The sequence below is a fragment of the Brachyhypopomus gauderio genome, chromosome 1 (assembly GCF_052324685.1).
Source record: "Brachyhypopomus gauderio isolate BG-103 chromosome 1, BGAUD_0.2, whole genome shotgun sequence".
Classification (NCBI taxonomy): Eukaryota; Metazoa; Chordata; class Actinopteri; order Gymnotiformes; family Hypopomidae; genus Brachyhypopomus; species Brachyhypopomus gauderio.
The window spans coordinates 33,660,761-33,673,414 of record NC_135211.1 but is presented as its reverse complement, the minus strand read 5'-3'; the positions used below and the strand labels follow the sequence as shown (position 1 = coordinate 33,673,414).

The following is a 12,654-nucleotide window of genomic DNA, read 5'->3' as shown; positions in this document are numbered from 1 at the left end:
GATATATTTTCTTTTTCTTTTTTTACATTCTTGTCATGTTTTAACAAGGCACTCAATTTATTTTTTTTAATTAGCTATATAAAGCATTACAGTGGCCATGTTTACAGATTTTGATATGGCGTATAAAACATTGGGGGTCCAAGCACTTTAGCAAATGATCAAAGCAAATTAGAAGATTCTTGCTATCTAAAAATAACCCTCACATGGTTATGCCACATTCATGTTAATGCAGTGAGCACACACACATTCTCTCTCTCTCTCTCTCTCTCTCCCATTTGCCTCAAATAACATGACTTTTCCTCTAATCTGTGACCAGATTTAGGCCTCATGTGAATTGCCGCCGGCAGGATTTTTGGACTTTTCTAACACGACACACAGTGCTCCAAAAACGATCTGGAAACTTCTAGACTTGTTCTATTCATTCATCTATTCACATCAAACACTTTGTTAAAAAAAAAAAACTCGTTTGTTAATTTTTTTATTTTTTAACAAGAAAGCTCATGAAGAAAAGAGGCTCCCGGGTGTGTTTAAAAATTCACCTGAGGGCATCGTCTCCTCACAAGCGTCCTCGCCTGAGGAGAAGGACGTTTAGGAAGACTGTTGCATTTAACTTCAGTTTTGCTGGATAGGTCTAGCTTAATAGGAAGAAGTGTGTACCTGGTGCACCTGTAGCTCCTGGATCTCCTGGAAGCCCCAGGCCCAGCTGACCCCTCTCACCTTTCTGCCCTCGATAACCTGAACACAAACACAGTGACCCCAGTTACACCAATCAAACAGCACACTTTACACTCTGGACAATCCCACATACATTAGCCATACATTATACGAGATACAGACAGACAGACAAACAACTCCCTTACAAAACTCACCCTGTCATTACCCAGCCTTAGGAATAGTTTATCTCTAAATTATAATTATGTAAACAATTAGTGGAATTAATAACAATTAATGGAAGGAATAACAAAGTTGACTGACATGAAAATTGAACCGAAATGAAAACATTTTCTTTGCAATATAGTCAATTTGCATAAAACTGTTACATTTTTGAGTACATTTGAATACATTTTTGAGAGCAGATGGGTACTGTGGTATGGCAACCACCTTCCTGATGACCCCTTTAGCAAGGGGCTTCTGGTCTTTAACCCTTGCCTTTCCACACATGACCACAACACTACTGCAGGTGCAAGACACACAAATGAACAAACAGTACAGGCACAATAACAAACACAAACAAGGAATAAAAAAAAAAGACAAAACAAATGAGCAAACGCAGTCCACTACAGTATCACGCACTACCACGTTGCTATCCCAGCACTCACAGATAGAGGGACTGTGAGCATGCAGCCTACAAGTGTGACAGTGCCACTACAAAGTGTGAATCTGCGCATCACATCAGTCCCACAAGGCCACAAGCACGTTCCTCGCTGTCTGTTCAGTGCAGCATCTCCGCACGCACTACAACAATGCGTATGGCACCCCTAGTGGCCTGGAGGTGAAACGGCACCTGAACCATTCACTTAAGTTACTCTAATGGGTCACATACACACACGCGCGCGCGCACAAACACACACGAGTGCGTGCCTATGCTGGGAGCACAATGAGGCACATTCAAAGAGAGAGATGACATTCCATGGGGCGATCAACACTGTACCTTCAGCATTAAGTCACGGTTCCCCGCGGTTGCACAGACTGCTTGAGACTCGGGGTGGTGAGCAGGGGGATTGGTCAACACAGTGGCTGTAAACTGTGGCTTTGCTGTTCTCTACGGACACTGGACTTTTACTTTAGATTCATTTGTAAAATATATGTACTGTACATTTTCTCCTCAGCTTTATGGGAATAAATGTGTATTTTTCAAATGCTGCTACACATTATTACCATATTAGCACACAGTTCTTGTTTACTGCCAAATTAACCCAGCCAAATTTATTTACATGCGACTGTTATCAGATGGATGAAAAAAAACGTGAAGCATTTCAAAAGTGAAGCCTGGTACATTGCTTCTCATGAAATCCCATTATCTGATATGCTACAAGAAACACTCAATTAAGTCCAATACATTTAGTTAGATGTATTCCTGTCATGCAGGGAAAACTTCAGATGATGAATGTGATATGTTTGAATTAAGAGTATTAAGAGTAAATGTGGTAAAATAAATAATCTTAATACCAAAGTTATATATACAAAAGGATGAAAAAAAACATAAGAATAAAAAAAATACAATTATTGCATAAATGGGTTTAATTTTGTAACATTGTAACAAATAAAACATGCTAAAAATATGTCTATATATGTATATATACACACACACACACGTGTTTTAAAAAAGTTAACAAAAAAAGTCAACAAATTCAAACAAAAAGAAAATACACATTGAAAAACAAAGAATAAAAGTAAAGAAAACAGTTTAGTTGAGATATTAGAAGATGAATTAGACACACTGCAGACCAAAAGATAAAAAATCACTCAGAAACAAAGAGAATTAAATAACAGGTGTGGCATGTAGCATGTGAATGTAAAGCATTATTTACAGTTTCCTAACAGCACGGCGGCCATGTTGTCAAAGAACAAGATCCTTTTAGACACTGAAAAAAATGGCTTATACAACCAATACAACAGAGATCACAGGAAGGTGCATAGAGACCGCTGAAGTCTGCATGTCTGAGCCAGGCTTACTTCACAGCTGACCCAAAAGCCAAACCACAGCATTTCTGGTGCAAGGAAGACCATAAATATCATTTTTCTCCATAAACTATTGAAATTGGATTTTCCAAGACAGATCCAAACCCGGTGAAGGATGTCGAGGAATAATGAGAACTTATTATAACCCACCTCAAAGTAATAAGTCAACAAAAAATGCATTAAAAATTGTTAAATTACCGACGTAGCAAGGGACTAAACTTTCTCACCAAGCTTCTTCTCTGCTTTTGTTTCCTCTCTATTTACTCCAAATACAACAAAGCATAAAAACAAAGGAAAAACAACCCCAAGAAGCTCGTGAGGTCAATGCGTGAGAACCTCGATGCCTTCACACAGCACCGGACAGCCTGGCACACCTTCTAAGGGCAGCGCCTAGCTGTACCATCCAGTACTACACACGAACACTGCAGGCTTTCACCACGAGGTAGAGGGGTGAGCCTTCACGTTCATCACAGCAGACTAATTCTACACTGCTGCGCATGCAGCACAGGTCGCGGGGCCAACGGCGTGTAAGCTCGCTAACGGGGTCGGCCCTCGCCATCCATGATGGATGTGCTGAACGGGCATGGAGGACACCCGTTCAGGAGGGAGGTTGGCGGCCCGGTCGACCCAGGTCTGGGGGACCACTGCTTTGTTTATCTCTCTTTTCTCTTTTTTTTCGCAGTTTCTGGATCCAGAGTGAGATATTGCTGAGATATATATATTTTTTTTCTGGCCGACGTTACATTTTCCCTCTGCTCCCTGTGTTATTCTCAGGCAGTTTCGTCATTTGTCTTCGTTCCCTCTGGACACTCGGTGATGCTCTCTGCTGTGACGCAGAGACTGGCAGGGACCCCGGGATAATTGCGGGAGGCGGCAGAGGCTCCGTTTAAAGTGCTCTGACGGATCGATCCCGGCGCCAGACCTCCGCTCGCGAGATGGCGGCGCCATTTTTGAAGTCCTGTCTCTTCCCTCCCTGGTTGAGCTCGGGTGAACATGGAGCTACAGGCACATTTCCTGCCTCCAGCAAGCCGACCTGGAAGAGCTTCGGCAAGGCAACAGACCGAGGCTGCCAGAACAGAAGCTCTCTCTCTCTATATATATATCTTTTTATCTCTCCATATCTTTCTCTCTCTCTCTCTCTCTCTCACTCACACACACACACACACACACACACGGTAGATATGATCTCAGTTATCAGGAGCTTTGCTAGACTTCTGTGAGAATACTTGAAGGGATTCTGGGTAAGGTTCTCTCGTGTTAGCTGGCAAGGGAGTAGACAGGGTCACAAATCTTCAGTCCGATGATTATCGGCTCCTACCTCGAGGGCCCGGGGGTCCTGGCTCTCCAGGGGGCCCCGGGGAGCCATCGTTGCCAGGGGGCCCCGGGGGACCCTCGCGACCGTGTGCGGCCAGTATGGCTGCTGGCGTCTTCTGCAGTGTGCCGTAACTCGACAACCTCTCTGTGAAATTACCATTAGGGATAGGTAAATTAAATAAGGTTTATGACATTAATGATTATAAAAAATATTTTACAATTATAATAAATGTAATGAGCAGTGTTAATAACAACTAACTGCAACACCAGTATACATTTCACACATAATTCCAAGCCCTTTAATCTTCTAGTGAGCTAATGCTTATGCACAGAGCATGTGATGCACAAACAGGCAGACGTCCAAACGGAATCGCCCATCAGTCGAACAAAATGGTGGGCGTGACATACGCACCTTCGATAATGTGCACCACTTCGTTTTGGATGAGCTTTCTGATTTCCTCCACGATGCTGCCGTCACTCTGCAGACGCACGACAAAGCGCAAGAGGCGAGTGTCAGCGTGACGGTTGGCACAGATTAAAGCGAGGCAATCAGTTAATGACGAGAGCTCATGTTTTATTCACAGCGGGTACGGAGGCGCGAGAAGCTGCGGCCACATCGGTCTTCTGGGTGGCACCTCGCAGGACCCCGTTTATCGTCCGCACGGGCGCAAACTTTGAGGTGACGGTGGAACTGCTTGGTTAAAAACAGGAAGGACACACCTCCACCCATCCCTCCATGTCGATACACACCGCTTTATGTTGAAGCATACGTTCTGATCTCTAACGTCCAGAAGCCATTTTGTGAATGATTTATAGTGAGTTGTAAACAACTTTTAGGCATCCAGTTAAATTGCCCGTGGCTATGTGTGTGTGCGTGGGGGGGGGGGGGGGGGGGGGGGGCAGTGTTGGTGTGTTTGTTTATGTCTTCCAGACTAATCTGGCATGATAGCAGAGTCCTGCTCGAGTTCTTGTGGTGTCTAAGTTTCCTGTTCCTCTGCTTTAAAACACCATGTTCCATTTCTGACATCGTTATGCAACACTTTTCTCTGAATGTGAATATGGAGGTGGTGATGTTTGGGGAGGGGGGGTTCGTTACAGAGTGCCAGACACCACTACGCACCCACACACAGACGTGCCAGACTCAGTCACAGGCAGGCACACACACGCACCACCCACACCCAAACAAGCCTCCCTCCCCCTGACCCTGATGTACACCTGATCGGACGGAAGGTGGGTGGTCTACAAGTCCCATACGCCACTGGGGGGGTGGGGGTAGCTGTTGGTAGGGGTGGGGCAGAATCTCCGCACCACCCAAAAAACCCCACAAAGCTTTAAAGGCACAAAGAACGAGATGCCAGCCTCGAGTAATTGCATAACATCTCCCAGAGGCGACGGCCTTGTGAAGAACGCGTTTCTGCCGAGATACCAATTATTTCTTCCGGAAAGTTCACGGGTAGCCCGCCGCACGCGGGTCCATCAATCACGCCGCGGAGGCCCTCCCGCATCCCGCCGCGAGACGCCGACGCGTCGGGCGGAGAACGGGCGGTTTATTAAGCCGCCGAGCCTGACTTCAACCTTCCGTCCTTGCGCAGCGTATCGTAATAATTACTGGGCTCCAGCTTCCGGATGAACGGCCACCTCGGCGAGTTTGCAATCATCAATCAGACTATTACGATTTAAGGCTGCTCGCGCGCCGCTCGTCTAGCCAGCACGGTTTCCCTTCACCCGACCGCCTAATTGGCCGGTTTAATTAACCGGCTTCCTGTCCCGCGCAATCTGATGGAGTCTGTCGGAACCCTCGGCTACGCTGGTACAGCACCGTGTCTCCTCCTTTCACATATCTGCCTTACTTCAGCCATGATCGGCACACAAGTGCACCAGGACACTGCTGCGGCGTTTCCCTTACGCCGTCATTAAAAACACGAAGCGCCGCTTCACGATTTCGAGTCAATACAGTGTCCTCGCATCTGTTTTTAGCAGGAAACGTCTTTGACTCGCAGTCTGCTAAACCAGACCCACCACACACACCGTGTGATTCTAACCTCAGGGGTGTTACTGTAGTACTGTGATGCCTGGCGGTTATTCGGGTTGTTGTGCTGATCACTTCCTGTCTGCTTCCTTTTGCTTTTGCATCCACCCACATACAATTGGATGATGATCATTTCAAACCTGTTGCAGTTGAACAGGACCGCCAACGCTGCATAGCATCAGCTTTCAGGATTATACCATACCATAATATTCATAATATTCATAATATTCATACCTTTAGAGTCACAGGAGTTATTTTCAACTCCATCATTTTAATTGTACATCTGAAAAGTTTCAAACAAATATATTTGTGCATGCAAGTTAGCTTTGACTCATCTTTCTGTTTACATTAATTATAATATACAGTCATCAACAAAAGGACCTTTTTCATCACGTATTGCTTTTTCAAACCATACTGCTGCCACGATGTCACACAAGTCATAACATGGGACACATACCAGTGGATTAAATGCCCCCAGTAGACCAGGCAGGCCCGGCTCCCCTCTGTCTCCAGGTGGCCCCTGCAGTCCGGAAGGGCCTCTGTCTCCGGTTCGTCCCCTCTCTCCCTGGACGCCCCGCTCGCCAGGAATTCCCGGATCACCCTGCAAACATCAACAGATGGTCAATTGGGTTGGGGGGACACTGGACGTGGGGCCTCTGCTGGCCCTTACTCCGACCGTTTGTGGTGTTTCGGTGGAGCAGACGTGGCCTTCCCGCCTTGCTTGGGATCTCCCTCTCCAGGAACTGCTCGCTGTTCTGCTGCGGGACATTTTAATTACCACCTGGCGCGCTGCTGGGATTCGGGGAGGCGGGATAGATGGCGTGGGAGTGCAGTGAAGAGAGTGACGGTTTGCTGCTCCTGAGAGCCCTTATCTGGGCTGAGTACCGGGGCTTTGAGGGGAGGGGTCGGCATTACCGGGGGCGGGGACTTACCCGTTCTCCTTTGGGACCTCTGTCGCCCGGTCTGCCGGTGGCCCCCTGTGGGAAAGAAGGAAAAGCAAAATGAACTGAAGGTGACGGAGCATGGGCAGAGCCGGTTGACAGAGGGGGCGGAGTCTTGAGAAAAGGTCAGCCCCTACAGGGTATAAACCTTTCTCCTGTACCTCTGCCTTCAGTGAAGCAGGTACGAAAAGCTCATCATTATCATCCCCCTGCACAGGCCTCTCCACACTGCTAGTGACCTGCTGCTGGTGCTGAAAGTGTACTATGCTCAATAGCCCCGCCCCCAACCCCACCTATCCCTCTCTCCCATCCTACTTCCCCTCCTCTCTCTCTCTCTCTCTTGCTCTCATGTCAAAGCCCCTACCGTGGCCTCCCAGAGCATGTCTGAATCAAAATTCTCTGGCCCCATTACAATAGCCACAAAGCAGGGTGACCGTGAACGTCCTGTTCTCCCCCCCCCCCCTCTCTATCCCCCAGCTTCCGATGGAGGGAGGGGGCTTAAGCCCCTCGCCGTGCCTGGTCAACAGCTCTTCCCCCGGCTGCATTTGCCTTCTCTGGCCCTGATTCATGACGAGTCTGCGGAGAACCTTCCTGCTAGATGGCACTGTTGTACCACCGAGAGGGAGAGAGAGATGGAGCGAGCGAGGGAGGGAGCGAGGGAGGGACTGGTAGGGGCAGCGAAAATAGAGAAAGAGAAAATCTTGATGAGAGCCCCAGAAGCCCGTGAGCACAGAGTCATGCCATTTGAGAGGAGGATGACTCAGATGGATGTGAAAATAATGCCAAGCCGACCTACAGTCAATCTTGGTCTAATAAAGAGATAGCCACCACACCTCCAACATGGCCTCCACGCCGCTCACCCCGAGTTTATCTCATTAGGGTTTGTAGATGTAAATACAGCACATTTAGACAGGCTCTCTGTTTATCGCTCTGGCAAACACATCAGAGCTGAACACACATGCATGCATTCATGCTTTCTCTGCCCCTGTGCAATGCATCTCCATAGGTTTACATGTATGTGTGTGTGTGTGTGTGTGTGTGTGTGTGTGTGTGTGTGTGTGTGTGTGTGTGTGTGTGATCAGCTCTTTGATATGTCTGCCAGTCAGTAATATGCTGCAGTAGCCATCCGACTGAATGCATCCACCTAGCAGCATAAATCTAGCATCCCAGAACAGCCCGTTTTACAAACTATACAGCAAGTTACAATTTCCGATTTGGCATCGGAACATTTAATTAGTGTCGAAGTGCATTACTCATGAAATACTGCCCTGTGTGGCTAACACTTAATCCCCTTAAGAGAGTGTTAGAGATATGATTAGGGAGGAAAGTTAGCATTAAAAGCTCTGGAAAACTAATAACTCATGTGGTCTCAAGTGTGGGGAAAGTCTCACCAGCCCAAAAACAGCCCAAAGTTAGTGAGATCAGTACAATCCCCTCCTTGGTTCCCAGGCAGTAGTTTCAAACTGCTTCTACTCAAGAAAGCAGTGCTTCAGCAAAGTTACATCAGCACACACACACACACAGAGTTTGAGTTTGTTCTTCTTTGCTAACTAGCAACGCCGCTTCAGACACCCAGACACGACTCAGAAGTAAAAGACATCGAATCACAGTACTACAGCTTGGATCAGGTGCATCTTTTCTTTCCATCCTGATCAGAAACATTTTCCCCTCCCAGCACACTATTTCACGAACTACATTCCCCATAATCCCCCTATTCGCTCCCAATCCCCTATCTACTGAATTCCTCCGTTGTCCATTTCCTGTGTGATTTCTCTTGTTTGCCAAGTCTCGTTCAGAGTTCTCTATTGTTTTTCATCTGTCCTGTCTTCCCTGTTTTGTTTAATCTTCTGGGTTTTGACTCATGGCCATGTTCTCCTGGTTCTACCTTTGTGCCGTGCCCTTGTCTGGTTCATCCGCCTGCATTGTTGGTGTACCTGTGTATGGCCATTGGCCTGCTTTGTGACAGTGCAAGTGTTTTTAAATATTTTAATAAATACATAGTATAATAAATAGTTAGCAGCTGTGCATGGCCTTATAGCTTGTGTGAATACATCATTCACACAGATGTCTCCTCTTTTCTGCCATATGTGCTGTCTAAAGCCTCTCACCTCATATCCAGGAACTCCATCTTTTCCAGGTCTTCCCTGCAGAAAGTAAACAACACCATCAGTCTTCCTACTTTTGATCTACTTACACACTCACAACGAGCCAATGGGCGGCAGTTAGCGTTATGCAAATCGGGTTATGCTGATTGGCCGTCACTGTTAGCGCCGTGAACATTGCTGGGTAAGGTATGGCTTCAGAGATCATCCTATCACATGCGATCTGAGAGCCAAACGGAGATGAGGACCATAGCTCGGAGCTCCGATTCTCATTCCCAAGGTCTCAGGATTCCTTTCTCTTTTATTTGATTTATTTGTTTCATTTGCCCTGCTCTAAAACACCTGATTCAATCCCTTTGTGGGAGAAGTGTGTTAGAGAAGTGGAAAAAGGGCCCCCAGGCTGGTGTGTGTGCGAAGCCCCGCCCCCTGTCACCGGGGTGGGGGTGGTTTCAGAACAGCGCGTAACCTCTTACAGGCGTGCCTGGTGGGCCCTCGGGTCCAGGGAAGCCGGTCTCTCCCACGGGCCCTCGCTGTCCCTGGGGGGAGACAAAGGAGACAGGAGGAAGCGTGATTGAAGTGGAGCTTCACAACCCCTCCACGAGAACTTCCAGAATCTGGCACACGAGAGGCGGCCGCGAGCGAAGCTCACCGGCTCTCCGGGGGTCCCCGGGTCTCCACGGGCGCCAGGCCGTCCCTGCCAGCCGCGCACCACGAGACAAGAGGGAGACACAAAGGGAGAAACAGAAAGAGAATGCAAGGAGACAAAAATTAGAACAGGAGACGGATCAGTCTAGAGGGGCCATCCGTTCTTCACCATTCGAGCTGTGTATTGAGGCAAGATTACACCATGTGCTGGAGATGAACTCTCCAGTGGACTGGTTAAAGGCTTGCGCCATCGGTCATGGAGACCAAACAGGACTATATAGAGCGTGGCGTATATGTGAAACACACTCACAGCAGGGCCCGATGTTCCGGCTGGACCAGGCATTCCCATCTCTCCCTGAAACAAAAAATAAAAAAGTGAGTGACCACTTTTCCTGGACTTCCTTTGCTGGTGTGGTCATGGCGGGGGATCGGCGTGGTGCGATGCCACACCGCCAGCTCCTGTTTGCTGTAAGCCACTATAGCGTTGTGAGGCTGCGGCGTCTCTTTAATAGCAAGCTGCTCCCGGCTTCCTGTAGCTTAACCTCTCGTGCTCCACAGTCAGGGCTGCACTCGTGAAAGCAGACAGGCTGTCAATGGGCCCTGGGTTTATACATATAAAGCTGTAAAAACAAGTCTGAAGGGGAACGTGTGTATTTACTATTAGTTCTTCCTTAACCAGTTATGCGTGACAAGCCAAGTGTATGTGAGTGTGTGTGTGTGTGTGTGTGTGTGTGTGTGTGTGTGTGTGTGTGTGTGTGTGTGTGTGTATGTGTGTGGGTGTGTGTTCTCTCCTCTTGTCTCCTCCACTCTGAATTTATGAACCTCTCTTTGGGGTTCTGGTGACTGTAAACAGCTCTTGTGGTTGAGATCCGTGACGCTTCTGAGTGTTCCCGTGAGCTCCTGCAGGGAGGATCAACAGTGTGGCAGCGAGGGGAGGAGCTTGGAGTGTGGCAGTGAGGGGAGGAGCTTGGAGAGTGACAGCGAGGGGAGGAGCTTGGAGAGTGGCAGCGAGGGGAGGAGCTTGGAGTGTGGCAGCGAGGGGAGGAGCTTGGAGTGTGGCAGCGAGGGGAGGAGCTTGGAGTGTGGCAGCGAGGGGAGGAGCTTGGAGTGTGGCAGCAAGGGGAGGAGCTTGGAGAGTGGCAACGAGGGGAGGAGCTTGGAGAGCGGCAGCGAGGGGAGGAGCTTGGAGAGCGGCAGCGAGGGGAGGAGGCCGTGCGATCTCACTCTCTCACCATTGCTGTCTCATTGTGTCACTCACCCCTCCTGTAATGTGTAACCCATACACACGAGAGCATGTCACGTACCTTGGCGCCTGGCAGTCCTTCAAGGCCCGGCAGTCCCATTGGCCCAGGATCCCCCTACACAAAGAGAGAGGATTATGCTCACCCAATCAGCCAGACATGGACTGCGTATGGCTGTGCAGCATGGTGGGGTTTGGGGGATTAGAGTGGTGTGGGGCGCCCTTGGAGCAAGGGATCGGGATCTTAGAACAAGGAGTGGTGGATATTTGGAGCATGGAGGGGCGGGGCCTAGGAGTGTGACTCTGGAGTCACGGGCCAGTGCGTACGCAGGGCCCTAAAGACCACCCTCTGCATAGTGAAGAACTAACTGTACACAGCAGGGCCTCAGATGCCATTACTACTGCCATCAATAATGCTCTTTCTTTATTAATGTCATTTTACTGTAAATTTGTTATTAGTTGTATTATTAGTAGTAATAGTATCAGAACTGGATTATGCAACAGTGCCATAATACTTTTTTATTGTTGTGTTTTGCATTTTGTCTTTGTAACTGAGAAAGCTGTTCATCCCAAATAACAGCTCTGTAGACAGAAGGGTGTCACAGCACAGCTGCGGCTGTAGGCAGCAGGAGGCTGGGACTGAGGCCCGTCTGACAGACAGGCCCCGAGGTTCAGCTCCACGGCCATAAGGACCTCCCAGGGCAGCTCGGCGAGCGGGCGGGGTGGAGTCATATGATGCCGCTAATTATCACGCACGGGTTCCCTAAAGGTTTCTGTCCAGAGAGTTTTTCTGTGCCATCGGAACAATACATCTGTAAAACCCGCTTTGTGATGACGTGTTGTAAAAAGGAGCTACGCGAATATGTTTGATTTGATGGACTGGTACCACTGGGATCCTGCTCTCCGTCCCGCTGCGGGACAGACGGTCACTGGCCCAGCGAGGCCTGCTGCGCTAAGCTGTCCAGTCTGAACACACGACGGCAAGACGAGGGAGAGACCAGGAAGAGAAATCGATAACTCACCACTCTGCCTTCGTCTCCTTTGGGCCCCTGAAAACAAAGCAAAACCTGGCGTTACCGCAATCAGACAAGTGCGCTGGCACTATACGTCTCCCTCCACGTCTCCCTCCACATCCTTTCAATTGGATGGAACCACCGTGCCGTTTGATGAATGCGTTCTAAAGCTTTGTAGTGGCTATTTGCATGCAAATGGATGGCACTCGAATACAACATCCTTGAACCCATGCTCCATATGTATGCAATCTATATGCAGACTAAGGTAACTGCAAAATCATAGACGCTTAAACAGTAGTTCTTCCCTCTCTTACAAATTGAGACTGTGACCCACAGAGAGATGGTATAGTATAGCCTCTTCCGATCCATGTTAATGAAGGCTTAAAAATTCATCAGCGCTCGTACCTGAAAAGTCTCATATATATATGCTTGCGCCCTTGAATAGTCAAAAGAGCCATTTGTCACAGGTAAGCTAAAATGACACTAGCCGTGTAGGCGACGGGAGATCAGACGAAAGCTCGTCTGCGGCCTAGTTTCCCGCTCTTTTGCACAGAGCGCATCAAAGCGGCATCCTCGAAGGGAGACGTCACGTCAGACATCTGGCGAGGTCTAAAACGCTGACGGATAACGGGTCCCTCAGGGGAGACCTACACATCCAGATGCTTTAGAAACGTCTCGCCCCTCATTT

At 48.5% G+C, this 12,654-nt stretch overlaps 1 protein-coding gene across 3 annotated transcripts in view; it reads right to left on the bottom strand.

Moving 5' to 3' along the window:
- The window catches only part of LOC143518300 (uncharacterized), a 98,474-nt gene that overhangs the window by 3,837 nt on the left and 81,983 nt on the right, over positions 1 to 12,654 (bottom strand). For 2 of the 3 annotated variants that reach the window (XM_077010748.1, XM_077010753.1), the window contains 11 exons: positions 11,976 to 12,002; positions 11,018 to 11,071; positions 10,024 to 10,068; positions 9,718 to 9,762; positions 9,542 to 9,604; positions 9,075 to 9,110; positions 6,958 to 7,002; positions 6,483 to 6,626; positions 4,409 to 4,475; positions 4,001 to 4,141; positions 658 to 735 (listed from right to left, as the gene is read on the bottom strand). In XM_077010748.1, the coding sequence (XP_076866863.1) occupies positions 658 to 735; positions 4,001 to 4,141; positions 4,409 to 4,475; positions 6,483 to 6,626; positions 6,958 to 7,002; positions 9,075 to 9,110; positions 9,542 to 9,604; positions 9,718 to 9,762; positions 10,024 to 10,068; positions 11,018 to 11,071; positions 11,976 to 12,002 (745 nt within the window). Of the gene's footprint in view, positions 1 to 657; positions 736 to 1,651; positions 4,142 to 4,408; positions 4,476 to 6,482; positions 6,627 to 6,957; positions 7,003 to 9,074; positions 9,111 to 9,541; positions 9,605 to 9,717; positions 9,763 to 10,023; positions 10,069 to 11,017; positions 11,072 to 11,975; positions 12,003 to 12,654 lie in introns of those variants that run through there. The other variant, XR_013132158.1, reaches the window with a different exon arrangement.